Genomic DNA, 24,171 nt, shown 5'->3' with positions numbered 1-24,171 from the left:
TATATATATATAACATACAACAAGTGATAGAACATTTGGCTACCAAGTTTTCAAGTCCTCAAGTTTATTTTAAGATTTAATGATGATGTTAATCCTACTGGCACTTACGGTTACCTTATGTTTTTTTATGCTGGCCTTATGCAAGACACTGATTAAGGAAACAGAGCTTCAAATAAACTTTTAATTTTTTTTTACTATATAAAATGTTTACCTCATGGACCCAAAGTCTTTTCATAGATGTTGGCTCCTCCATAGTATCTGGAGTGGACAGAAGGACACCTTGGATGACACGAGAGAAGTCTCTCAGGTTGAATAGGTAGTGGGACTTGGTTGGTGTGGGCAGCAGGTTCTGGAGAGCCTCTTTGTACACCTGGAGAGTAGCCTGCACAACTTGCTCAGCACAAGGCTTGAATTCATTGCTGAATCCTCTGTCAAGTTGAAACAATGTTTGAGATAATTATTAGCTCAACCCATAACAAGCTTGCTGTAATGTTCTTTTTGAGAACATCAACTTTCAACCATTTTTACAAGGTTCATTCATGCTGACCACTCAGACTTATAAAATCAACTGATCAAGGTCTTAACTTGAGATTTCTCCAGTAATCTTTTGACCAACTTTGATAATTCTGCCTAGTTAACTGAATGCACAGATGTTTTTTACTGAGAAATTATGTTTCAAAGCATACACAAAAGGAAGATAATGATGATGAAAAATACTAGTCATAGAATAAATGCAACATAAATACTCCATAAATTCCTCAATTAAGTCTAAATCTAAACAAAATAAGAGCACATTTCTGTAATTTTTTAAGCATATGCTAAATAGGAAGGTGGGGCTGAGTGGTAAAGCACTAAGCTTCCAAACCAAAGTGTCCCAAGTTTGAATCCTGGTGAAGATTGGGATTTATAATTTCTGGAGCTTTAGAGCTACTCTGAGTCCACCTAGCTCTAGTGGGTACATGACATTAGTTGGGGAAAAGTAAAGGCTGTTGGTCATTGTGCTGGACTTTAAAAGGATTTAAAAACTGTGTCAGAATTTCTATTCAGATATAACCAGAAAAATACTAAGACGTTTGAATAAAATATATATAAATAGTTATTTTGATATTTCTGAGAACTACAATAGAAAAATCTAACTCAGACTATTTAAATCTCCTAAAATCCCACCTTGCACTAATGTGCCAGTCCATGATGTTTTTGAAGATTGTTATCATTGTGTCATCATCAAATTCATTGATTGTCACTGTGTTCAAGTGGCGCAGGAATCTTGGAGTGATGGGATTGCGACCTCCACCTTTATCAAACAACCAAAGAAATGTTAATAAGCCCATAAAATGTATGTAAAATAATAAGAATTAATTTATTCTGGATAGCTTCACAGTAAAATGAAAATCTTGGATAAACAAATGAGAAAAAAAAAATTTCCTTGGCACATGATGCTATTCACTCTGATAAATATTTCTTTAGTCTACTAGAGAGTAAGAGCCTTTAAACAAGAAATGGTGAGCTGCAAATAGTTTATAAACTCTGTAATAAGGACCAGACCAAAAATGAAGATAAGGAAATACCTGGTGGTCCCATGGCTCCCATAAACTGGATGTCTATAAGCTTGATGCCTGATGTGTCTTTTAGGTCATACCAGTTCCAGTGGTCCAGCCACTGCCGGAGTAATTCTATTGGTGGTTGAGCTCCATAGGTTTCTTGTAGCGGCATGTTCAGGTCATCCACAAATACAATCTGGCAAACAAAAAGCATGAAAGACCTTAAAATCCAAAACTATTAAGCTATTAAGAGTATAATTAACATTTCTTCTGTTAAGTAAAAAAATAATTTGAATAATCAAAACAAAACATTTTAAAAAATTCTTTAAAAAAAAAATTTAATAAAATTAAAAAATAATTTTAATATCAAGCATTAAAATTAATTTAAAATTTTAAAAGAGCATATTTAACATTAAACTAAAATGAATTAACATTGAAAGTAACTTAAACGCTATAACAAGCCATGACATTTCCAATTTTAAATTAGTATGACGTGATGAATAGTTAGTATGCAATAATACATTTTGCAGCTTACAGCCTTTTTGCCAAGTGGTGGTCCAAAGACTCCCTTCCTTCTTCTGTCAAGTTTAGACATGATCATGTTCTGTGTCTGGTTGGCACTGGTCTGGGCGGAGAAGTTGATGATGTTTGGTTTGTACACTTCCTTGTTCAATCTGTTCAGCAAGAAGTCCTAGAAGATCCCAACATTAGAAAGAACATAAAATAAAGTGACATAAAAAGGAAAATATTTAGAGTGACAGTCACAATGAAATCAAGATAATTAACTAGATTGCATTAAGTCAAGTGGGCATAGAAGTATTAATTATTTGTTAAAACAGTTGTAGTTGTTATTTTGAAAAATTCATCAGTGTCACTAACTGTTGATCAAAATTAAAAAGTATACAAAACTTAGTCCTATGGAAATGGCGCTTTCTTGTCATTATGCTCTAACAGAATATTCTGTGAAGTTGTAGTTTAAAACCAGTTTAAACTGGTCTGTGCTGGATGTGGCAAAATATGTAGGTTGCAGCTGGGGCTGCAAAGCCAAATCTTTTGAATCAAAGACAAGCTTTATATATAAAATAAATTTATATATACATAGAGCTGTCTAACAAAATTATTTACTTAGTGAAAAATTTAATCTTGAGAAAGTAATATGAACACTGATTATAATTATGATCTTTCTGGATACATGTTAAAAGGTTATGATGACCAAAGTGAACAGAATTTAAATGACTTTCAGAAAAGGATTATGATTATCTCTAATATTCTTTAACTTCTATATTCAGACACTGTATTGCACTATTTCACAAAATTAAACAATAAACATAACATTTAACCAGAAACAAAAAATATTTGAACTGTAAAAACACACAAAAAAAAGGAGAAAAGTAATAGAAAAAAAAAAGCAAATGAAAGAAATGATTCTTCACATGAAGTTCATTAGAGTTATTGTTTTTATTCCTGCAAGTTGTTGATATCAGCCTGAAATTATTGCAAAAGTTTCCTATTTAAAAGAGGGTATCATTATTTTTGAATTCATTGTAAAAAAACAAATTTAAATTACTTTGAAACTGAAAAATGTTTAACAGGATCATGAGACAATACTTACAGTTATATAACAGCTTTTGCCTGTACCTGTTGGCCCTACAAACAGACAGGGCTTATTGTGTTGGACCATCATTTCCATCAGGGCATTGTACCTGACTGTGTCAATGGTGGGCACAATGATCTCATTGAAGAGGGCCTCTTTAGAAATGGGTGGGCTGTCTCTGATCTCTTCTGCCCATGGGACCCATTTACCAGATCCCTAGAGGAAAATATTTTATTATTCAATTTCATGTAGTGTTTACTATACAAACTCTGCCATAAATGAGAAAAGTAGATTTACACAAGAAATTTTGTAATTAAACTTTTTTTTTTGATTGTGCAAAGCAATTTAAATTTGAAACTAAAGGTGGAAGCTGTTAAGTTTGTTGTGATTCATTGTATAATTTGTGCCAATAATCATTCTATGCCATGGTTGAGTGCAGTTTATGTATGCACAAATATATAAAAACTGCAAACAAATAAAACTACTTTATGCATATTAGCAATGTTTTTTTAACTGTAGACTGTAATTTGTGCATGGGAAAGAGTTTATTAGCTATATATCTAGATTATTTTTATAAATTACATCAATTTTAATGAACATCGAAACCAGTTAAGCAGTGGCTACAAACCAAATGGAAGTCATAAAGTAGAAACTCACCTCTTTCACAAATCTGTAGTCATAGATCTTGCCCTTAGGTGGGTGTGGGTTAACATATGGTTTCAAGGGTGGTTCTATGAGGTCCACTAGGCCAATGGACTTTCTGGTTTCTTCTGTCATGCCTCCCTGTAATAAAAATATTTTAAAGAAAACAGTATTAGTTTTCAAAAACTAGAATGTCTTATGTGTTGTTAACATAAGTCATGCAAAAATCTACAAAATACGTAATGCATATAAAATAAAAAACATTAAACTATATCCCAAAGAAATAAAAATATACTACTATAACTGTGATTGAGTTGTATTTCTAACCATGATAATTACTAACTTTTAATTGATCTTTGACCAATACATCATTTCAGAAGTCTACACATCAATATAAAAAAAAAACTCCATTTTTTAAATTTAAAAAAATGTATCTGCCTGCTGAAAATATCTCAAACTTCAGATCATTACATGTATCAGTCTCATCACAATAGCTGCTTTATAAGTGTATATCTTGATGGAATCATTTCCAACTATACAAAAATACAGTTAAGATTTTAGTAACAAATTAGCTTAAGATCTTATTTAAATAACGATAACGGCTAAGGAGGGAGGGGGTATAACAATTTGTTATGATTTGTTACAAGGGGGAAGGAGGTCTGAAGATTTGTTAGATAACAAGATGGGGTGGGGAAGGGTGACTTTTGGCATTATGTGATATCTGAACGTTCACTAAGAATAAATATATATTAATTTACATACAAAATTGGAGACTTACTGAGCTAAGTTCTCTGACTAGCTTATCAAATTTCAAGCGACCTTTGTCATCACTGCTTCCACCTACTGACCAGGTCAAGGCAAACATAAAGATACTCTGAAGACATACAAAAAGTATGTAAGTTACAATGTAAATCCTGTTAAAATTACAGACAGACAGACTATGATATAGAGTTAACTTTCTTTTACACTAGTGGAATTAGTTTATAGATGTATCTGATTAAAAATGGAGTTTGTATATAGTTAACAAACTAATGAAATAAAATAAATTAGATCACAAACCTCCAACCAAGTAATGATTTCTCTTTCCTCCAGTTGGGCAACTTTAGCTTCATCATGGAACTCATCTAGCTGGCAGTCTATCAAATTCATCAATGCCACCACCAAGTTGGAGTCTGTAGTAGGAGATAACTCCTTAAAAAAAACAAAAAGAATGTCTTGATTAAACACTTCTAATATAAATTATTATAAACAAACATTTCTCACATTTTGATAAAAACAATCTTGAAGCTTTTACCAAAAATTTTTTCATTGAAAATGTATTAATCTCTCTAGGAACTTAATAAGTTAGTTGCATTTATTTTATTATTATTATTAAAGATTAAAAGCAAACATTTTTAAAAGGTAAAAATAAATAATGAACTGAATGCAGTAAAATTCAATTGTGGCAAACATTACATTTTATATTCAAAGCTATATAGTTAATCTATCAATTTTGCCAATTAGGTTTTGCCAATTCTTTGATGGCACACTGTGTAATAAGCCTTTTGATCTGTAAACAGAATGGCCTAGGTTCTAGCAGTCATCTTCAACCCTCCAACCAAAGACATAGTAGTTAAAATCTTTTCCAGAAGGAATATCTAAAACTTCTAAAACACTGTGACCAGTCTTTTAAATTAAAATCTCTCCTTAAAAAGCAGACTGAACACACATCTGTATTAAAAACCTTTCCACCAGGACTCTAATAAAACACTATCAGATTGGTAGCTAAGCACAAAATTTCATGACAAGAAAAAAATTGGAAGATGTGTTTTACCTTAACTCCACTTTTGTGGACCAACTGGAGTCCAGCATCAACAAATCTTTCAAACATGTCATTCAAGACACTCTTGTGGACCTCTGTCAATGTAGAGGGCAAACGATTCATCCAAGACTTCACCAGAGGTCGCCAACCAAGAGTCTGAGGTTCCATGTAAATCATACCACAGCGAGACACCTAAAATTTTTTTAAAAATATAAATTTAGTTTTGTCGTCAAATCCAACGTGCATTTATATGTTCCATAATTCAGCATAAGATTATTTTTTATAGTATTACTTACTGTGGCTGGAGAGGCGACTTCCAAGTCCATTGGTTCAAAGATGAGGTTAGTGGTTGGAGCTAACTGAATGATCTCACCACTCATGAGACAGAGTTTTTTGTTGTCATCCAAGACAGTGTTCATGTTCTCAATCCAGATAGCATCTACAGGGCCATCAAATACCAGCCACTTGCGATCTTCAGACTGGGAAAGAGAAGGAGCACAATCACACCATAAGAACCATATTTAAATAGCTTTTAACTTGCAGGAAAAGAAGCTCCTGAGGTGTTAACTCATCCTGCCAAAATATCTATTTGCATATCAAATATCTTTGTTTTACATGTTTCAGATATTCCATTGAATTACGTCCTGGCCCAAACCTCCTGCTGGATGGCAAGGATGGCAATGGGCTAGGTTTGAAAAGACAACAGTTCAAGCATACCACATGACCAGAAAAGCATCACCTTAATTTTTCCAAAGTACCAAGTTAAGTAAAGTAAAGTTTCCCTTTAACATCTTGTGGTCTATAGGGCATATGATGTAAAGGTCATCTTTTTCTGTGTCTTACGGTTAATGACAGCACAATGACCAGCCGCCTTTACTCTTCCCCAACTTAAGTCAGGTACTCAGAGGCACCCAAAGATCCTGAAATTAAAAATCCCAGTCTTCACCGGGATTTGAGCCCAGGACCCCCCTGTTCAGAAGCCAAGAGCTTTACCACTCAGCCACAGCCAGTACCAAGTGAGAAGACTTAATTCAAAGTACTTCCTTCAACTTTTTTTTTCCTTTCACTAATATTTGTACACAAAGGCAACAGAATAGCCCATAAATGAAACAGTTTCTATTTATTAAATCTCTCAACCCAACAAGTGCAAATGAGTCAATCATTAAAATTTACTACTCTATTCAATCATTTATCAATCAATGCCTTATTCTATCAAACAATATGTATTTATATATGTGTTTATATATCATATACATCCTCCATATATTATTTGATCAATCATGATAATAATAGTAATAATAATAATAATAAATCAAAATACTAACTGTAGATGTTGCGAATGCTCTGTAAGAAACAGCCAAAACACCATCAGACCACTCATGGGAAACAGGATCAAACTGACCATATAACTGTCCCATAGTTATAGCCTTTGGATTAATCACTGTTATCTGGACCTTATTTTCATTCATCAAATCCTAGAATAAAGACATTTATTTAAACTATGCTCATTTTCTCAGAGTAAAATATTACTAATAACAATATTTCATTTGTAACAAATTTTTTTTTAATTTACTAAAAAATACATTGTAAGTTTTAAAAATATTAACTTGCCTTTTCTTTGAGTGTTCCTAAAGCCATGGCAAGAGTTCTGTATGCACTTGTCTTTCCACCCAAAGGCTCACCAACAATCATAAAGCCATGACGAACAATCATCATTTCATATATCTAGAAATAGTAATTAAGTAATAAATCCCAAGCAATTACATGTTTAAGTATTTCTGACTGAATGAAAATGATGTAATATACCAGACAAGGGCCCTACATTGAATGTAAAGCCACTGAGAAAATAATTACTTGCTTATTCCAACTTACACAATGAGAGATAAATTTGAAGCAATATTTCTTACATGGTCAAAATACCACCGAAAATGTGATTCCATGTGAAAATGGAATAAATAAATAATTTGACTGAACAACTAACTGGCTTTAGTATGCATAGTCAGTAAAACTTGTTCATAATAGTTCCTTTTAAAACACAACAAACAAGCATCATAAAAAGTTTTTGTTTTTTTTCTGTGTTAACCAAGCGTAAGAAAGTGGAAACTGGTACCAACCTGTTGGATCTTCTCCAAGAAAAAGTTGGTGCACTGCAAGTTTTCTCTCTCACAGTTCTCTTTGACTGCAATGTTCAAGTCAACATAGTCAGGTTCAGGGAGCTTTACACCAGGGAACAGATCAGAGGTGATGCCGTGGAACAGTGGGAGGTCATGGTTCAAGAACTTAGGCAAGTTGACATCAATGATGGAACGCAACATCAAGATGTTCTCATCTTCATCTGGATATTTGAGCTGTGCACAGAGAAATTATTTTTTTCATGCAAGCTGTAATTATTTTTTTATTTAACATTAACAGCAATACAAAAGGATTAATTTATAAAGTAATATACAATTTAGAAATTTTTAGTTTCAAGCTAAGAAGAATGCCATAAATAACTAAATAGCATCCGAAATTATAAAAATTCATCAATTGATTAAAAAAAATGAGAGTTCACAATTATTAGTTGTTTTTCAAGTAAATAGAAAAGACTAACTTTAAACAACTAGAGACAAAATTCTAAGGTCATAATTGGCTGGAAATTTTGAAAGAGGAAGTTAAAAAAATGAATATATCTGTGAAAAATGTCACTGACTCAGTTTTCAACTTAATATTTCAAAAGTCAAAGAATTAAAAAAAAAGGTTGAAAAGTACACCCTATTATGGAACAGAGTGCCAGGAGGGCTAAAAAGAGATAAATAAAATACAAATGATATCTAGACATGGCCTTCCTTTGCCATTTGTCAGTGAACTAAGACATAGAGTTGATGTTGTGATAGATTCAAAAGCAGTCAAATGTTTTGTTATTTGGTTACTAAGAGTTTTTTTTATTCCATTCATCCCTTCTTCACTTTGTTTTTCTCTACAGCAGTCAAACCAATAAACAATATTTATGCTACATATATATGGGGGTGCAGTGACTGAGTGGTTAAGCACTTCGCTTCTGAACATGAGGTCCAAGGTTCAAATCTTGTTGAAGACTGGGATTTTGAATTTAGGGATTTTTAGAATGCATATGAGTCCACCCAACTCTAATAGGTACCTTACTTTAGCTGGGGAAAGTAGAGGCAGTTGGTTATTGTGCTGGCCACATGGCACCCTGCTCATTAACTGGTGGCCATAGAAACAAATGACCTTAACATCATCTGCCACATAGATCACAAGGTCTGAAAGAGAAAGTTTACTTTTTTACTTTTCTATTTATGTATGTATATTGAAGAACACAAGAGAACAGTGCTGGCAGAACAAAAGCATCAGAGAAAAAAAAACAAGGCTGAGACTAGCTCCAGCTGGAATAACCTGCCATTAGTATAGCAAAATATTCATATAGGTCTCTTCATTCACATGAGGAGGCACAAAACCCCAGTGCAAAGCCCTCAGCCCCCAGGATGAAAAGAGTGATCCTCATTGAACCATGGTGAATGAATTATACATATATATGTTTTTACTTTGAGATTGGCTGCAGCTGTCAGCACAGACTTCACAGCCCTCATGCCGTAGTCATAGTGGTGTTGTGATGAGAGCTGCTCAGAGCACAGACGATAAACTGCTACGATCTTCACAGACAGTGGCCTGGCATTGACAAAGCCACAAGAGTAGAGAGAGATCTCTGCAATGAGAGCATAGTCTGGAACCATCATGGCGACTGTTCGGAACAAAGCCTGCAAAATAAAACATTTGATATGGGCATTTAAAACAAAAATCAAACATTTATTACATTAACTAAAGTGCAGTGATTGTTGAGATCATTAAGAAAGTCATTTTTTGTTTTTAAAGTCTGATTTTTTTTACAAAAATTAATGTGGATGGGATCACACACACAAAATTATTTATATATATATATATATATATATATATATATATATGAAAAAAAAAAGAAAAATTTAATAAAACTCCTTTTTTTTTAAAACTTATCTAAGGGAAAGAGTTCTGCACTTACAACTATATCTCTCAATAATGTAGAAGTTATTTCCCATACTCAAATCAAACAAAATAATTAATTACCAATAATTGACTAATTGGTTAATTTTTAAATTAATTCATATTTTGTTAAGTACAATAAATAATTGTTTAAAGTTTCAACTTGATCCTACGAGTGTGGGAGAAATAATGTTCAATTATCTAAGTTAGCCCTATCTGTGAATACTGAAGAATTAATTTCCAGAGTTGCTATAAAAAAAATAATTAATTACCAGTAATAATGTGACTAATTGGTTAATTGTTTTTATTCATGTCTTGTCTATACCAATGAATAATGTGCAAAATTTCAACTTGATATGGGAATGGGTATGGAAGAAATATTGTGGACAAACTTTTTACCAGACAGACAGAAAGAGAGACAGAGTTAGTTGATATAACCTTTGTAAAAGATTTGCATCATTACTTACTGCACTCACTTAAACCAAACACATACAAAATATAAAATTCATTTTCTCTATTTCACTTAAAATTTTGCTTTTTTTTTATACAGAAAAAGAAACACAAACTTTTAGGTTATCTGGTAACTCTGATCTGCCAGCATAGCCAGGATTCATTGTAATAAAGACAGAGCAGGTTGGATCTAATTTAATTTCAGTTCCTTCAAACAATAAGGTATCAGATCCAGCTAAAATGCCTGAAAGATTCAAATAAGGAGACGCAAGTTTTATTTTACATTAAGATATGATAAAAGCTGGAAAATGAAACAAATTATGATAAATGATAATCTCAGATTGATAGAAAAATGTCTTTAATCTACTGACCTCTTTGAATGGTTAAGATTTGTTGTGCAACCACTGAGAGTACTTCCAGGTCAATTCTGTTGAATTCATCGAAACAGGACCAGGCTCCACATGAAGCAAGACCCTGATATTAGAAGGATCATTACAGTGAACAACATTATGAAGACTACTTTATTATATATATTTTAATTAGAAAAAGGGTCTAAGCATATTTTTAAATGGTTTGTAAGGTAATCTGGTGTTGAATGATTAGACTGCTATAGCAAAAGCACTTATGTAGAAACACTGAGTTTGATCATTAATGTGAATGAAAAGGAAATTAATTCTGCTCAGGAAATAATGACCCATTCAATTTGAATAGTTACAAGACATTACAAGAACAGCTAATGCTATCCAGTATTATGTCCACATGTCACCCTTGTACACAATCGATCACAGACATTGGCGAGTTTTACTTATAGCTATTAGGTCCTGTTCTATGCATCTTGAATTGTGAAAACTTTATTCAGCTCTTGAATCACTATCTATGTCATTCCCCTTTAAGAGTTTTGTAATAAATTTCAAGCTGTCAAACAAATTACTGAAGTTCTTTCTAAAAAGAAGATAATAACTTATAGCCTTTCCTGCATAGAAGTACATGTTAAAACTTAACTCTAAAATCACAATGTCATAAGTCTGAGCCTGGCAGGCAACCATTAAGCTCTTAATCCAACATTTTATTTTATATATGACAGTTAAAAGAGATTCAAAACAACTAGATGTAACTAATACCTGACAAATTTCTAAAACCTTCAAGGGCTTAAACAGTTTATGATAATCACCTTGAAAAACTTGCCCAGTGCAATATAGTCCAAGCCATCAGAGCAATTGAACACCACACACTGTTTTGCCACAGCTTTGGCCAAATCTTTTGTTGTCTCTGTTTTGCCTGTACCAGCAGGACCTTCAGGGGCACCACCAAGATGGAGGTGAAGAGCTCCAAAAAGAGTTCTGGATGGGGAAAAGAAAAAATGATGTTGCACATTTTTAACAGTAATGACCATTTTTATAGGCTGAAAATTAATCTGTTTCTTTCTTATTCCTGTTTTTTACTGTGCATATTATGGCTAAAAAAAAATGGTTAAAACTTTATGTAGTAAGTATTTGTATAAGTAAGCTGACCTGTAACATCTGTCTGTCAATGGTGTGATGACCAAACGACCAGAGTTGCCCAGATATTCATAGCCATATGGCAATTTTGAATTGATCATTCTGGTCACCATGTTGTTGTCCTAGACAAACAAAATAGAAAAATATGTTTTTGAACAAAAACAAATATATCAAATAAATGTGTCTGTGATCTGGTGCTTTAGAATTGTATTAGTCAGAAAGTTAAATTGATTCAACAAAATTATTATACAGAATGTGAAATCTCAAAACAATCTTTTTAATAACTAAGAAGATTATACAATTCTGAGGATTATGTGATATCTAGTGCAGTAAATGCATGCTCACCTCCCAGTAATAACGTAGCTGACTGAGCCATTTGAAGTCCAGCTCACTGGAGACTTTGTCATCCACTAGGGTGGCCAGTACGTCCCTGGCATGGACATCAAGGACAATGAGTGCCTGCAATGTGACACGATTTTGCTTGGACAGCTCACCTCTAACAAGGGCCACAACTTCGTCAATCTGAGAGTTGTTCAACTAGAACCAAAAGAAAATATAAATTTTGTACCAAAGAGAAATTAAATAAAGTATTCTACATTTAACTATTAGACTAAGTAACAATCAAAATTGCTTATGGGAAGCATGGTCATATATAAGCATATATATATATATATATATATATATATACAAGAAAAAATAACTATGAAATGTATTTTGATTTCTTAGAGCAAAAAAAATTGCTATTATTCATATTCCACAAATTGCATATAAAAAATTAAAGCTAAAAATCTATAAATTATTTTCTCTACACGATTTTTTTTTTTTTGATAATAAATGAGAGTACAAAAGATGAAATATTTTGCCAATAAAACGATTTCATATGATCTTATTAGTTTCTTACAGTGAGATAATCAGCCAAAGCGTGGTGACCTTCTCTTATTGCCTCATGAATAAATGAAGTCCAGTACTTCTGAGACACACACAGTACTGCTTGACCTGGCCAGTTTCTTACCCAGTCTTTTCTGAGAGTAGTGTTGTAGGCAGTCAGAGATTCCCCACATACCTAGTCATTGATTTGAAACAATTAAATAAATATATTGGCACATTTTAAGTAAGATTGTTTGAAAAAATAAACCTAGTTTTCAACCAAAGAGTTGTATATTATTTACTAACAAAAGCCTAAATAAACTTAAAACAAATACATAATCAACCATGATGTAAGAATCAAAGAAACCAGTTTAGAAAGGCTAAAGAACACAAACCTTTATCATATAATACAAAGATTGTAAAGAAATTTGTATCAAAACTTTAAAATTAGTACTCATAATATAGTTATGGGGCTTTAGGATTAATAGTGCAAACTGAATTTCAACAAAAATATTTCATTAATCTTATCTATGGATTTCCAGTCATTATTTTAAAACAAAGGATCTTATCATAAACATTGGGGTTATACAGCAAAGCTCTTTCATTAGCTTGACAGCAAGCTTGTTAGAGTGAGCATGCACTTCTTTGCAAGAATAACTTCTTAAGTCCTCATATCTTGCAAAAATGTATGCAATGAAATAATAGATCAGGTGAATGTGAATCCAACAAAGAACTAGGTCTTTCCTACATGCCAATTTGGCACACTCACGCTTTTTCTTTATTATTGCACCAAATTATTTTGATTTTTTAGTTTGATTTACTTGAATTCCCACCACGCTAATTAAGATTCTTCCTCTAATACCTTAACTGTCCCTTTTGTAAGTGTTAAGTATCTTTTTTTGTTTCCTACATTTTCTAAGCAGTTATAATGTAGGCTACTGTTTCCAAATACAAAACTTTGCTATCAACACTTACACAGCTAAAGTGATGCTTATTGCTTTCCAAAGTAATGAAAGACAAGTACCTTATGTAAAGAGCTGACCATGTCAGCCTCCAGCTCCAGCAGCCATTTCTCCACCTGACCTCTAGCCTTGGAAGTTGAGATGACATCTTTCAGTAGGACCACCTCACCTTCACTGGATTTCATGTGAGTAATGTCAAGGACATCTGTGAACTCGAGAGTCGCAATGCCCTCAAAACATTTCTTCAAATGGGGTTGTACTCTAAAAAAAAAAGTTTTAGAAATTTATATTCACTAGTTGTTGTTATTATCTGTTAACTTGTCTCTTAGAATTAAATATGTTTTTCACTTGGATGGAAATAGTTTGCCCCAATTAAATGGCTGACAAAAGTCTGCATTGTTACTGAAAGCAAAAACTTTGCCATAAGAATACATTGTCACATTTATGCTTTAGAATTAGCACTTTCTTAATTAAACACTGTCCGGTGCTATTTTATTTTACACACTAAAACTAAGATTTTTTTTTAAAGTTGATTTTTTTTTCTGATGTCTTTATATTTTGATTTCATTACCTGACAAAATGTGTACAAAACAGCATTCCATGTCAATAAGTAATTAGTATATTAATATTGCTCGAACAATTATATTTTTTTAGATTGAAATTAAAAAAAAGAAAAAGAATTCAGAATTGAAAACAAAAGTGTGCCTACCGTGTTGGATCTTTGGTCTCAGACAAAATCTCCAGAAGTTCATCATTAGAGAGGAAGAAGAAGCGGGGGAAGTATAAACGTTTCTTCTCGAGGTATTCATTCAAACCCTGTAGGATTCATTATAATAACAAAACTACTAAGTTACCACCTGGATGCAATGAAATAATTGTACATGTCAACTTGCATTAATGTTCAACACAGCAGATACCTTGGTTTATAGTGTGATTTTATTGTGGAAATTTTGGGTCATGATATAAGTTTTGTATTAGCGGAACAATCACATCATAACATATAACATAGCTAGTAGTAAACAAAAGCATCTCTTAAAATCCCAGTCTCTACAAAGGCTCCAGACCCTCCCTTCCATTCTATAACCTCATCTCAAGGTTTCAATAGTCTCTAACACAACTGTTCTCATAGGTCTATGAAAAACATGGATTACAAAACAATGTTTTTACCTTCTGAATGAGTTCTAACAGTTCATTGGACTTCTTCAACCTCTCCAAGATCTTATCAATATTGAGCACAGCCAACACATGTTTGTCTATGTTTACAGATTTCATTATGTCTCTCCAGTTTTTGTCAACTGCAGGCAACAACAAGTGAGAATATAACACACAAAAACCTCAAGTCTTACTGATCACAAGTGTTATCAGTTAAATACAAGTAAAATTAAAGATACCTATTTCAAAATGCTATAAGTAATAATATTGAGAAACTTAAAATAAATCTAAAAGATTACCCACCAGTAGCAAATCGTCTCCCTTCTTCTGGCATTTGGGCCATGATATCAGGAGAGCTAAAGATGGGTTCCAAGTAGAGCCATGTGGCTTGGACTTTGAGCCATTCATCTAGAATGTCCTGGAGAAGCATCAGCTTGCCTTCCCATTCTCTGGATAGAAGGTAAAGAAGCAGTTGTCAAAAGGTAGGTAAAGAAAAATTATACAACCATGAAAAGAATGAGACATAAAAGTGACAGTCTAAGACTAGAGATTAAAAAGAATGAGACATATAGTAACAGTCTTCAAGACTAGAGATTAAAAAGAATGATACTTGGGCAACATGATTACTAACCAACAAATCTCAGATATACAAGTCAACATACAGTGGAATCCAACTTGAACTTGCACAGAACTAGTAAATTCATAAAGAATCAAACCTGCAGCTTTTAGACTAATAATAATAAAAAGGCTTGTCTTCGAGTCCAAAGATTAATGAGGAATGCAGTATTTCCCGTGGCGATGCAGCTCCAGCTGTGACCTACATATTTTGCAAGCATTACCACTGTCTACCGGTGGTTGATTGAGATTTTCTTTTCGGCATCTGCGTCTGTCCTCGGCAGCAGATTTTCTTTTGGTCTGAAATGTGTATCCCATGGCCTTTGTGAGTGACCTTCAGCTGTCTTGTTCTGAGGCTGCATGCAACCAGATGCTCTCTTCTATGTCCGCAAGGCAAGTTGGTGCCTAAGCTGGTCTTTAAAGCGTTTCCATGGGGCAACTCTGTTACGTCCTTTTAGCTCACCAAAAAGGACTGTTTTTGGCATACATTCGTCCCCCATATATTACCCACGTATCACTGATATAGTCACTGAGAGTGTTTTGGAAACAATTAAACAAAATAATAAACAAGTAAAGCGAATGCCAAAAGCAACCTAAAGCTTAACTGGATCACTTTGTACTAAATAATTTCACATGTTCGAGCAATGTGGGAGGGTCTAAGTCTATGTAAATTCTCCTTGGCCAAAAATACTTACTTGATTTCTTGCTCAAAAGGCTTGATGAAGGGTGAGCCACGCATAGTTTGTGTCTTAACAATGTGATCATCAAGAAGCTGTTGAATGTCATCTATAGAAGACAGGATTGATGTGCCTGTCTCACGATAAGGAATGACCACAAACTCAAACTGAAAAATTTAATGAAAGTTGTGTTCAGGCAAATTAAAAAGTCTCACCCTTAGCTGAAAAAGAATTTTTTTTTAATTGTGGCCATTCTAATTTAATCTAAAAATAATGTTAACTATTTAGCTATTTTTATTAGTATTATTAGTGATTCAATGCATAAAATATTCTATATTCTGATTTAATCTTTTAAAATTCATTACTAACACATCAAACTTTACAAGTAAATTTAATTTAAATTATTTTAAACTATATTGCTTTAGGTAACAGAACAATGTAAGTCTCATTTAAGTAATTAAAAACAAACAGAATGTTTGCATGTCATATAGAAGTATGTGCCACAAAATCACAGTTCTTGTTCCCGTTCTACAAAAAAAATAAAGTAAGATAACAATTGAATGAGATAGGTCAGTGCTTTGATTGTTTTGTCACTCAACCACAATTGAAGATGGTAAAGTTAAAGTTACTTGTTGTGAAGTGGGTCTCAAGACAATCAATCACATGTGACAATTGATGCATATTGAAGATGACAAAAAAAGAACTATCTAGATTGTGAAATTAGCTAAAATAGCCATCAGACAGTGTTCACACACAACTTTATTGAAACATTTGAGCTTTTGAAAAATTGTAAAGTAATTGCTCTCTATTTCAGAAGAGGTCTCAATTATGTAAAAGTTTTGTTGTTTTTTCCATTCAATTTTAAATACTGAAATCTTGAGTATTTAAAAGGTTGAAATTTTTATCATTGTACTAAGAAAAAAAAATGTTTCCTAAATGTTTGTATCCAAGCCAACCAATTAATCTTCCATCTTAGAAATTACAGATGTTCTTTCAAGAGAGAAGATGAATGTCCTACCTTTTATGCATTTGTTAATCTATTCATAATTATAAGATTCTACTAAGTCAGTATTTTTCTGGTTTGATTTGCATCCAAGCATCCCATAATTACCTTTAAACCACATATTTACAGTAAAATCAGTACTAGGAGAAATTCTTTATTTGTTTTTTGTTAGATACTTTAAAAAGATATGTTTAAAGGATAGCATGTGAATTAAAGCTTGGTTGAGAAGGACTGCTATATATTAATTTCAACAGCATATCTCATGATCACCATCATTTGGTACTCTAATTAAATTGTGATCAATAATGTAACAAAAAGAATGCTGTGACTGAAATGATAAAGTACCGGTATCTTTAAATCCAGAGAAATGCTGTGAAAAATGTCTGTAGTGAAAGGATGAAAACTTAACACCCAAGATGTAAGAACATTGAGAAAAATGTTCAGAGCTGGATTCAATACTTACAGGCTGAGTGTCTGTTGCATTCTAAAAGAAATATTTTGTTATTGAAGGACAAAGTTTACTTACACCAAAAAAAGACAGCTTAGAGTTGTGATATACTGATACAAATTTGTGGATGAATTTTCCATTATATTTTTTTTCGCAATAACATTAGATGGGAAAGTATAACTACTTCTTTATCAGTGATTGATATAAGAAATCTTTTTTTTCACTTCTGTTTTAAATATTTGATAAACAGAAAAATTATTCAGTCATTATAAATGGACTGTTTTACAGACCAAAAGTAGTATTTTTCAAGAATATCAAACTTGCAATGTCGGAAATATTTGGCTTTACACCAAGAGTAAGTAGTACTCCTGATTTTATTAAGAAAAAAAAAACAATCAGATCTATTTCAAAATTTCAAGAAATGATTCATCATCGAAAAGTACAAATTAATTAATTTAAAAACAATGCATTTGTAATATTTAAATAATTTTAATTTCCTTAATGTCCTACTTTTATTTTCAGTTAGACTTATTTCCTATAAAACAAAATGACTGTGTTTTTTGTATAGAGTGTTTTTGAAGTATTTATCATTACGCGTTCACAAAATGAATGCAGGGAAACGGTAATTTGTAATTCGTAAAATAACAGAAAAATAAGATTGTATAGAAGTGCAAAAAGAAGTTTTGGGATGCTGCAAAGGCACATACAAAATATTTGTTTGTACTGAGTGAATTTAGTGCTTTACTATTTTGAAAATGACCAACTTAAAAATCCTTAGAATGGCTGACCCATTCATGTGTCACTCCATGGATTTTTTAAAATCTTTCTGATGAGGTTCAATACTTGTTGGCATGAACGTTGTCTTGTTTTAAAACTAATGACAGACAACTTCTCCATGCCTTAGATAGCTGTTACTTTGCTTTGTATTATTACCATCTTTTTGTCATTGAGCATTTTCATCTCTTATACTTTGAACATGCACACAAAATAATAGAAAAATGTAAAAATAAAAATAAGGTAAAAAAAAAAATTAAAAAAAGCTTCCAAACTTGTTTAGTAGAGAGTTATGATAAAATACTTTTAATAAATCATTTGCAGTAAAACACCTATAAGGCAAAATACAAAATATAGAAAAAAAAATATTTTATATTAAAAAAGTTTTTTTTTTGTTAAAATAATAATGATGATTATTTTAAAAATTCCACATTTTTTATTATATTGGTAAGAAGCAACCATTTTTTTTTCTAAAATATCTTTTTTTTCCAAAACTATTAATATAAATATCTTGAGATGCTGAGGCTGAAGAATTATTGCACCTACAAAGAAGTTATATATAAAGCACTGATGATTTCATTTTACCAATTACATATCTTGAAAATATAACTGCATTGATTTAGATTTTTATGACTTATGCAACTCATTTTGATAAGGTAGATGGCATTAACTACATTTTTATTTAACTATAAAGGTACTGAGACAGCAAAGTATAGGGTATACTCACAGGTGCCCATTCCTTCTTCATGGTCTGCATGGCTTTCTCCAGAGAGAACTCCTTGCTGGCAGACTCTGATATGGACTCAAACTTACTAACGTAAGGATCCAAGTTCATATCAATGAGCTTGCTCAGGCAATACGAGTCATCAGGGCGGAGGTTGTAGCCAACAATGTCTGATATCTGGGTCCAGTGACGCTCTCGGAGGCCAGGGTTGAAGAGAGTTTGGATCAGAGGCATGTGTTCCTTGAATTCTTCTACTTTGGATTTCACCTAGTGAAACCACAAACAAATAAGATCTCAACTAATATGAAAAATATAAAATCTTTCTTCCTTATTTTTTTAATTGCAAGGGATTTGTAATTGAGATATATTGACATATATATATATTTTCAGCAAAATAATACAAAGTTTAATCAAACATTTTGTATTTATTTCAAGATGTTAACATTTTGTTTTGTTTGTAAAATGTTTGACATGTTTTGGATGTTCCCTAACAGTTGAATATAATCTAGCACAAACCTCCCAGATGACAACAAGGGACAGCACAGGGTAGGATATGAACCCAGGACCATTGAAATGACCAGCAACAGTCCAGCGCACATAATGCCCAACAAGGCAGTTATGTTAATCAAACATTACAAGATTTATACATCCAATCAATCCCAAATTATATATTTCCAACTGCCAAAAATTTCATACAAAATCAGTAACCATTTATTTCATTTAAAGCTTTGATTTATCTTAGATTGCTCTTTACACCTATTTCTAAGCAATCTCCTTTCAGTTAAAAAAAAAAGAAAGAAATTTCATGTTGTTTTGCTGTATAAAAAATACAGTGACTAACCAAACAAAAAATTAATTTGACATTTCCTATACATATCTAAGAACTAGTAGGTGGCCAGAATATTATGATTATGAAACTAGTTTATGGGCCACCCAATCTTTGCTTATATTGTACGGTATTTAGGTAAATATAAAAAAGCACAATGTGAAAAGCTAAAAGCTATAATCATTATTAATCAGCTTGATTATTATTCTTTATTTACTACACATATCAACTAAGTCTTAATAAAAATACTTTTTTATCCTCTAAATAAATAATTCAAACCTTTGATGCTATTTTCTTTGGTGCTGGTATGTTCTCAAAAGTCTTCTCCAGTTTATACAATGATCTCCAGAAGTTTCCTACTTCCTGGTCAACCATATCTGGGTTGACACCACCCATGGGTCCATCCATCCAGTCTCTAAAGATCATACCATAATAACCAGTTAGTATTATCAAAATTAAAAACAAGTTGTTTACGACTTCAGAAGTTGTTTTGTTTGTTGCATTTTTTGTGTGTGTTTGTTAAGAGATAAAACCTACTGGCTTGGTCCCTCTGAATGTCAACAGCATGAGGGAAAAATAATGAACTGGAACAAGAAGTAGAACCAAAATGTGTTTTATATTTTTCATTCATTCATGACTGTCTAAAGGAATTACTACACAACTACTTTTTAAATAGGGGGCGCTGTGGCTGAGTGGTTAAGCTCTTGGTTTCCAAACCTAGGGTCTTAGATTTAAATCTCGGTGAAGACTGGGATTTTGAAATTTGGGATTTTTAGGGTGCCCATAAGTTCACCCAGCTCTAATGGGTACCTGACTTAAGTTGGGGAAAGTAAAGGTGATTGGTCATTGTGCTGGCCACATGACAACCTGTTCATTAACCATTATTTGTTCCATAGAATGTAAGTTCTGAAAGGGAAATACTTTTGTTTTTACTTTTTTTAATATTCACCCTATTACGTTTTTAATTTTCTTAATGTCCTACTTTTATTTTCAATTAGACTTATTTCCTATAAAGCAAAATCTTAGATATTTTAGCAATATCTAATGTGATATTGGGTACACTTTTATTTCCCAAAGTGATAAAGCCAATTTTATATTTGATTTTTATGAAATAATACCCTTTGATCTGTTAAAATGAAACTTTAAAGAAAAATGTGGTGAAACTATTTTCTATGACTTTGTTCTTACTTGTGTTTGGTTGTAAAGTCCACTGTTAGCTCATACAGCTGCAAATAGGGTTTCAGGTTGTTAATGATGTTCATTCTTTGTGGGTATGCTGTGGTGTCCCATCCAAAAGCCTCTTCTTCATTGTTGAAGGCATCAATCTGAAACCATTATTGAATCAGCTTTAAATAAAATGCATGATCAGGACAATTCTAATAAGCTTATTGTGGATTATTCTGCTTCCTGATGAAAATAATTTGCTATGAATATTTTATCAGAAAATTTCTACTCAGAAAAAATGTGGAAATGCTATTCTTATAAAATCAACTTTTCTTTGCCCAATCATATTTAGCTTTCAGTCGATGATTAACAAAGATGTCATTTGGCCAGCACAATGACCAACTGCCTTTACTTTCCCCGACTAATGTCAGGTATCCATCAGAGTTGGGTAGACTCAGGGGCATCCAAGAAATCCAGAAATTTAAAACCCCAGTCTTCTCAGAGATTCTATCCCATGATCTTCACATTTTGGAAGTAAAGTGCTTTACCACTCAGCCACCATGATTCCCTTCTATATATAGTTCTTTTTAAAAAAAGGGTAAATAGTGAAATTGTAACATTATGATATTGTTCAAGATAGTGAAATAGTTCATGGTCGTACAACTACTGATTGAGCTATTCTTTTAAATTAAAAAGTTCTTAAATTCCAATTAGTTTTATACTAGAAACATAAAATTTTATTAAAAAAAAATATTTTTAAGTGAGAATAGATTATATATAAGTGCCATATTTTTATTTTGACCAAACAACAAACCTTGTCAGCGGCAAGCTGAAGCTTGTTATCCAATCCCTGAGCTTTCTTCAAATAACGGTTTATCTCTGCCATGTCACCAAAAGTCTGGAACTCATCAACTTGCTTGCCATAGCCTTCCAGCTCTTCAACAAAGCGTTCACGTCGAAGCTAAGAGTATAATAAATTCAGAGCTAACTTCACCTGATTAATGCACAATGAGCAGCACCTAAAGTGCTTCTTTTTTTTTTCATATCTTTCAAAATTAGCTTTGGCACAAAGTATCTATGTACTTTACCTTAAGAGCTTCTTCGTACTGCATTTTCTTTTCATTAGCCTGTTGCTTATATTCTTCAAAGACCAGAGGCATCCTCTGGTTCCATTTGAATACCTAAACAAGACAAACATACAAACAGCTTAAAAGGCATATGACACTTTATCAGATTAATTCAAATATTAAAATATGATCTTTATTATTTACTAGATTAACCAAGTAGGAAGGTTACATTTTAAACAAAAGAGTTAATAAATGCTATTGAACTCATTTTTATTTATTTGTAGAATTGATTTTCTTGCATGCAGTGGTTAATAGTTCTATTGCTGCTATGTATAATGCTATACACTTACTATGTTACATGTATCTATTAACAAAAATGACAAATAATATAATCATGGGGAAGGTTCATACCACATGTGGCCTATATACAAGGAACTAATTACCAATTTTAGAAAACGCTTGACACATTAAGCTGCTTTGGAAACGACAATTTCATAGATTATTGACTATTTATTTGACTAATTGAATTTTTTGTTACTAATTAAAATTGCATATAAACATAAAGAAAGCTAAACTACCTCTGCATTGAGTCTAGTCTCTGTAGGAGAAAAGTTGGCATGGTCACTGAGAAATGTCAGCCTATCTTTGCTCTGAATCAGCTGTTTCTCCAGCAGAAAGATTGTCTCAGATTCACATTTGTTGATGTAAGCCATTTGCTCCATCAGTTTTTCTGTGTTCTCTGGGGTGGAGAGTGCCTTGTCTGATATATCTCTGTACTGGTCCACAAGCCTGAACAATTAGACGAGGAAGAACAATTAACAATATCATAAACTAAACTGATTACAGGGAAAGGAAAAATGTAAAGAATATTTAAAACTCTACAAAATTCAGGAATATTCCATAATTTATACAAATCCTTAAACATGAAAAATTATAAAATGTTATGGTTCTCTCAGGATAGTCAACAAAAGCATTCAACTAATCAAAAGTAATTTAGTACTCTGTACTTCAGGATTTCACTCATTTTGGTTTTGGTTTGAAATACATTAGCAATAAATAAGATATACTGATTATTAATCTAAGAAGAATAAAGAAACAAAAGTGATCTGACTGAAAGGTCGAATATGCAGATGAGAATGCAGAAATGTGAAAGAAAGCTGGATTCTTAAAAGAAACTTATCAAAAACATTGATTATTAAACATGGGAAACAATGTACTTTGAAGAAACAATGAGTGCTAATAAACTAGCAAAAGATTGAAATGCTTTTTAGGTAAAAGAGAGGGGGAATCACTTCTTTTACAATTTTGGTTTTAATTGGTTTAACATAATAATAAACTGCCTTATCACATAATAAAATGTATATGCAGAGACCCTTACAGTTTAAAAAGTTTGTATTTTATTATTTTTTTTGTATCTAAAAATCTAGCATTTTTAAGCAGATCTTCTTTGATTTATTCTATTTTTTCATTGTTGTGTGATTATTGTTTTATTAGGTAAGCTATTATGAATGGATAAGGTGACTCAACAAACATAAGTGACTAAATCCTACTTTTTGTTTTCTTTTTGATGGTCCTCACACATTTTAGCCAGAAGTCTATTTTTCAAGCCATCTGCTCTCTTGGCCAGAGCTCTTATCAATTCATCACAGTGGACTTCAAACATTCCAAGCCTAACAACCTAATTAGAAAAAAGTGCCACAAAATTAATCTTTATCAATGAAATATGTTTAAATCAAGCATCATATTTTAATGAAATAACCCCCCAAAAAATCCAACGGCTATATACCTATTAAGTAGGCTTGGTTACCAATCAAGCACAGTTGTGTTTACAGAGCACCTAAGGGCAGAATGGAAAACCTTCTCCCAGATACCTCCTCCCTCATTGGTCTACAAAAAGAGATAGAACCATAGCACTCTGGGCATGCTATAAGCATGAAAGTTTGGGCTATATAAAAGCTATTTTAAAAAAAAAACATATTTTACGCAAAAGCCCAAACTGTTATGTTTGCCTAACATTATAATGTCAGTTGTTAGCGTTAGGTTATTCAAAGAATTTATTTCCAACCTTAATTGAATTGTAGAGAATTTCATCCCAAAGTTTGCTGTATTTTAGCAGCTCTTTAGCATAGTCATCAAAACTGTGCTGCTCCTCAATAAACTTGCTAACATCTTCATCAGCCTGAGAGATAGGAACAAAAAAGTTTTTATAATTTTTGAAAAGAAAATAATTTTATAGCATAGACTACATGAGCTGGTAATTCAATAAACTTGCTAAAATCTTCATAAGCCTGAGAGATGTGAAAAGTTAAACAAAAATAAGCTATACAAAATTTAGAAAACAATTAAATTTT

The 24,171-nt window shown here is 32.3% G+C and overlaps 1 protein-coding gene across 1 annotated transcript in view; it reads right to left on the bottom strand.

Annotated features, from left to right (window-relative positions):
- Nucleotides 1–24,171, bottom strand: part of LOC106066642 (dynein axonemal heavy chain 7-like) — a 64,306-nt gene that overhangs the window by 30,119 nt on the left and 10,016 nt on the right. The window contains exons 12-44 of the mRNA XM_056013588.1: nt 23,886–23,999; nt 23,371–23,498; nt 22,399–22,609; nt 21,842–21,934; nt 21,568–21,714; nt 20,778–20,914; nt 19,869–20,004; nt 18,767–19,030; nt 15,833–15,981; nt 14,826–14,971; nt 14,538–14,665; nt 14,080–14,186; nt 13,433–13,631; nt 12,443–12,604; nt 11,887–12,078; nt 11,554–11,663; nt 11,214–11,382; nt 10,414–10,516; nt 10,159–10,286; nt 9,121–9,333; nt 7,693–7,926; nt 7,190–7,303; nt 6,904–7,053; nt 5,875–6,057; nt 5,591–5,770; nt 4,837–4,968; nt 4,556–4,651; nt 3,793–3,918; nt 3,154–3,351; nt 2,077–2,232; nt 1,569–1,737; nt 1,168–1,294; nt 212–428 (exon numbers count right to left, since the gene is read on the bottom strand). Coding sequence (XP_055869563.1) covers nt 212–428; nt 1,168–1,294; nt 1,569–1,737; nt 2,077–2,232; nt 3,154–3,351; nt 3,793–3,918; nt 4,556–4,651; nt 4,837–4,968; nt 5,591–5,770; nt 5,875–6,057; nt 6,904–7,053; nt 7,190–7,303; nt 7,693–7,926; nt 9,121–9,333; nt 10,159–10,286; nt 10,414–10,516; nt 11,214–11,382; nt 11,554–11,663; nt 11,887–12,078; nt 12,443–12,604; nt 13,433–13,631; nt 14,080–14,186; nt 14,538–14,665; nt 14,826–14,971; nt 15,833–15,981; nt 18,767–19,030; nt 19,869–20,004; nt 20,778–20,914; nt 21,568–21,714; nt 21,842–21,934; nt 22,399–22,609; nt 23,371–23,498; nt 23,886–23,999 — 5,118 coding nt within the window. The remainder of the gene's footprint in view (nt 1–211; nt 429–1,167; nt 1,295–1,568; nt 1,738–2,076; nt 2,233–3,153; nt 3,352–3,792; nt 3,919–4,555; nt 4,652–4,836; nt 4,969–5,590; nt 5,771–5,874; nt 6,058–6,903; nt 7,054–7,189; nt 7,304–7,692; nt 7,927–9,120; nt 9,334–10,158; nt 10,287–10,413; nt 10,517–11,213; nt 11,383–11,553; nt 11,664–11,886; nt 12,079–12,442; nt 12,605–13,432; nt 13,632–14,079; nt 14,187–14,537; nt 14,666–14,825; nt 14,972–15,832; nt 15,982–18,766; nt 19,031–19,868; nt 20,005–20,777; nt 20,915–21,567; nt 21,715–21,841; nt 21,935–22,398; nt 22,610–23,370; nt 23,499–23,885; nt 24,000–24,171) is intronic.

Source organism: Biomphalaria glabrata, chromosome 16 (genome assembly GCF_947242115.1).
Source record: "Biomphalaria glabrata chromosome 16, xgBioGlab47.1, whole genome shotgun sequence".
Classification (NCBI taxonomy): Eukaryota; Metazoa; Mollusca; class Gastropoda; family Planorbidae; genus Biomphalaria; species Biomphalaria glabrata.
This window is presented reverse-complemented; position numbering and strand designations above follow the sequence as displayed.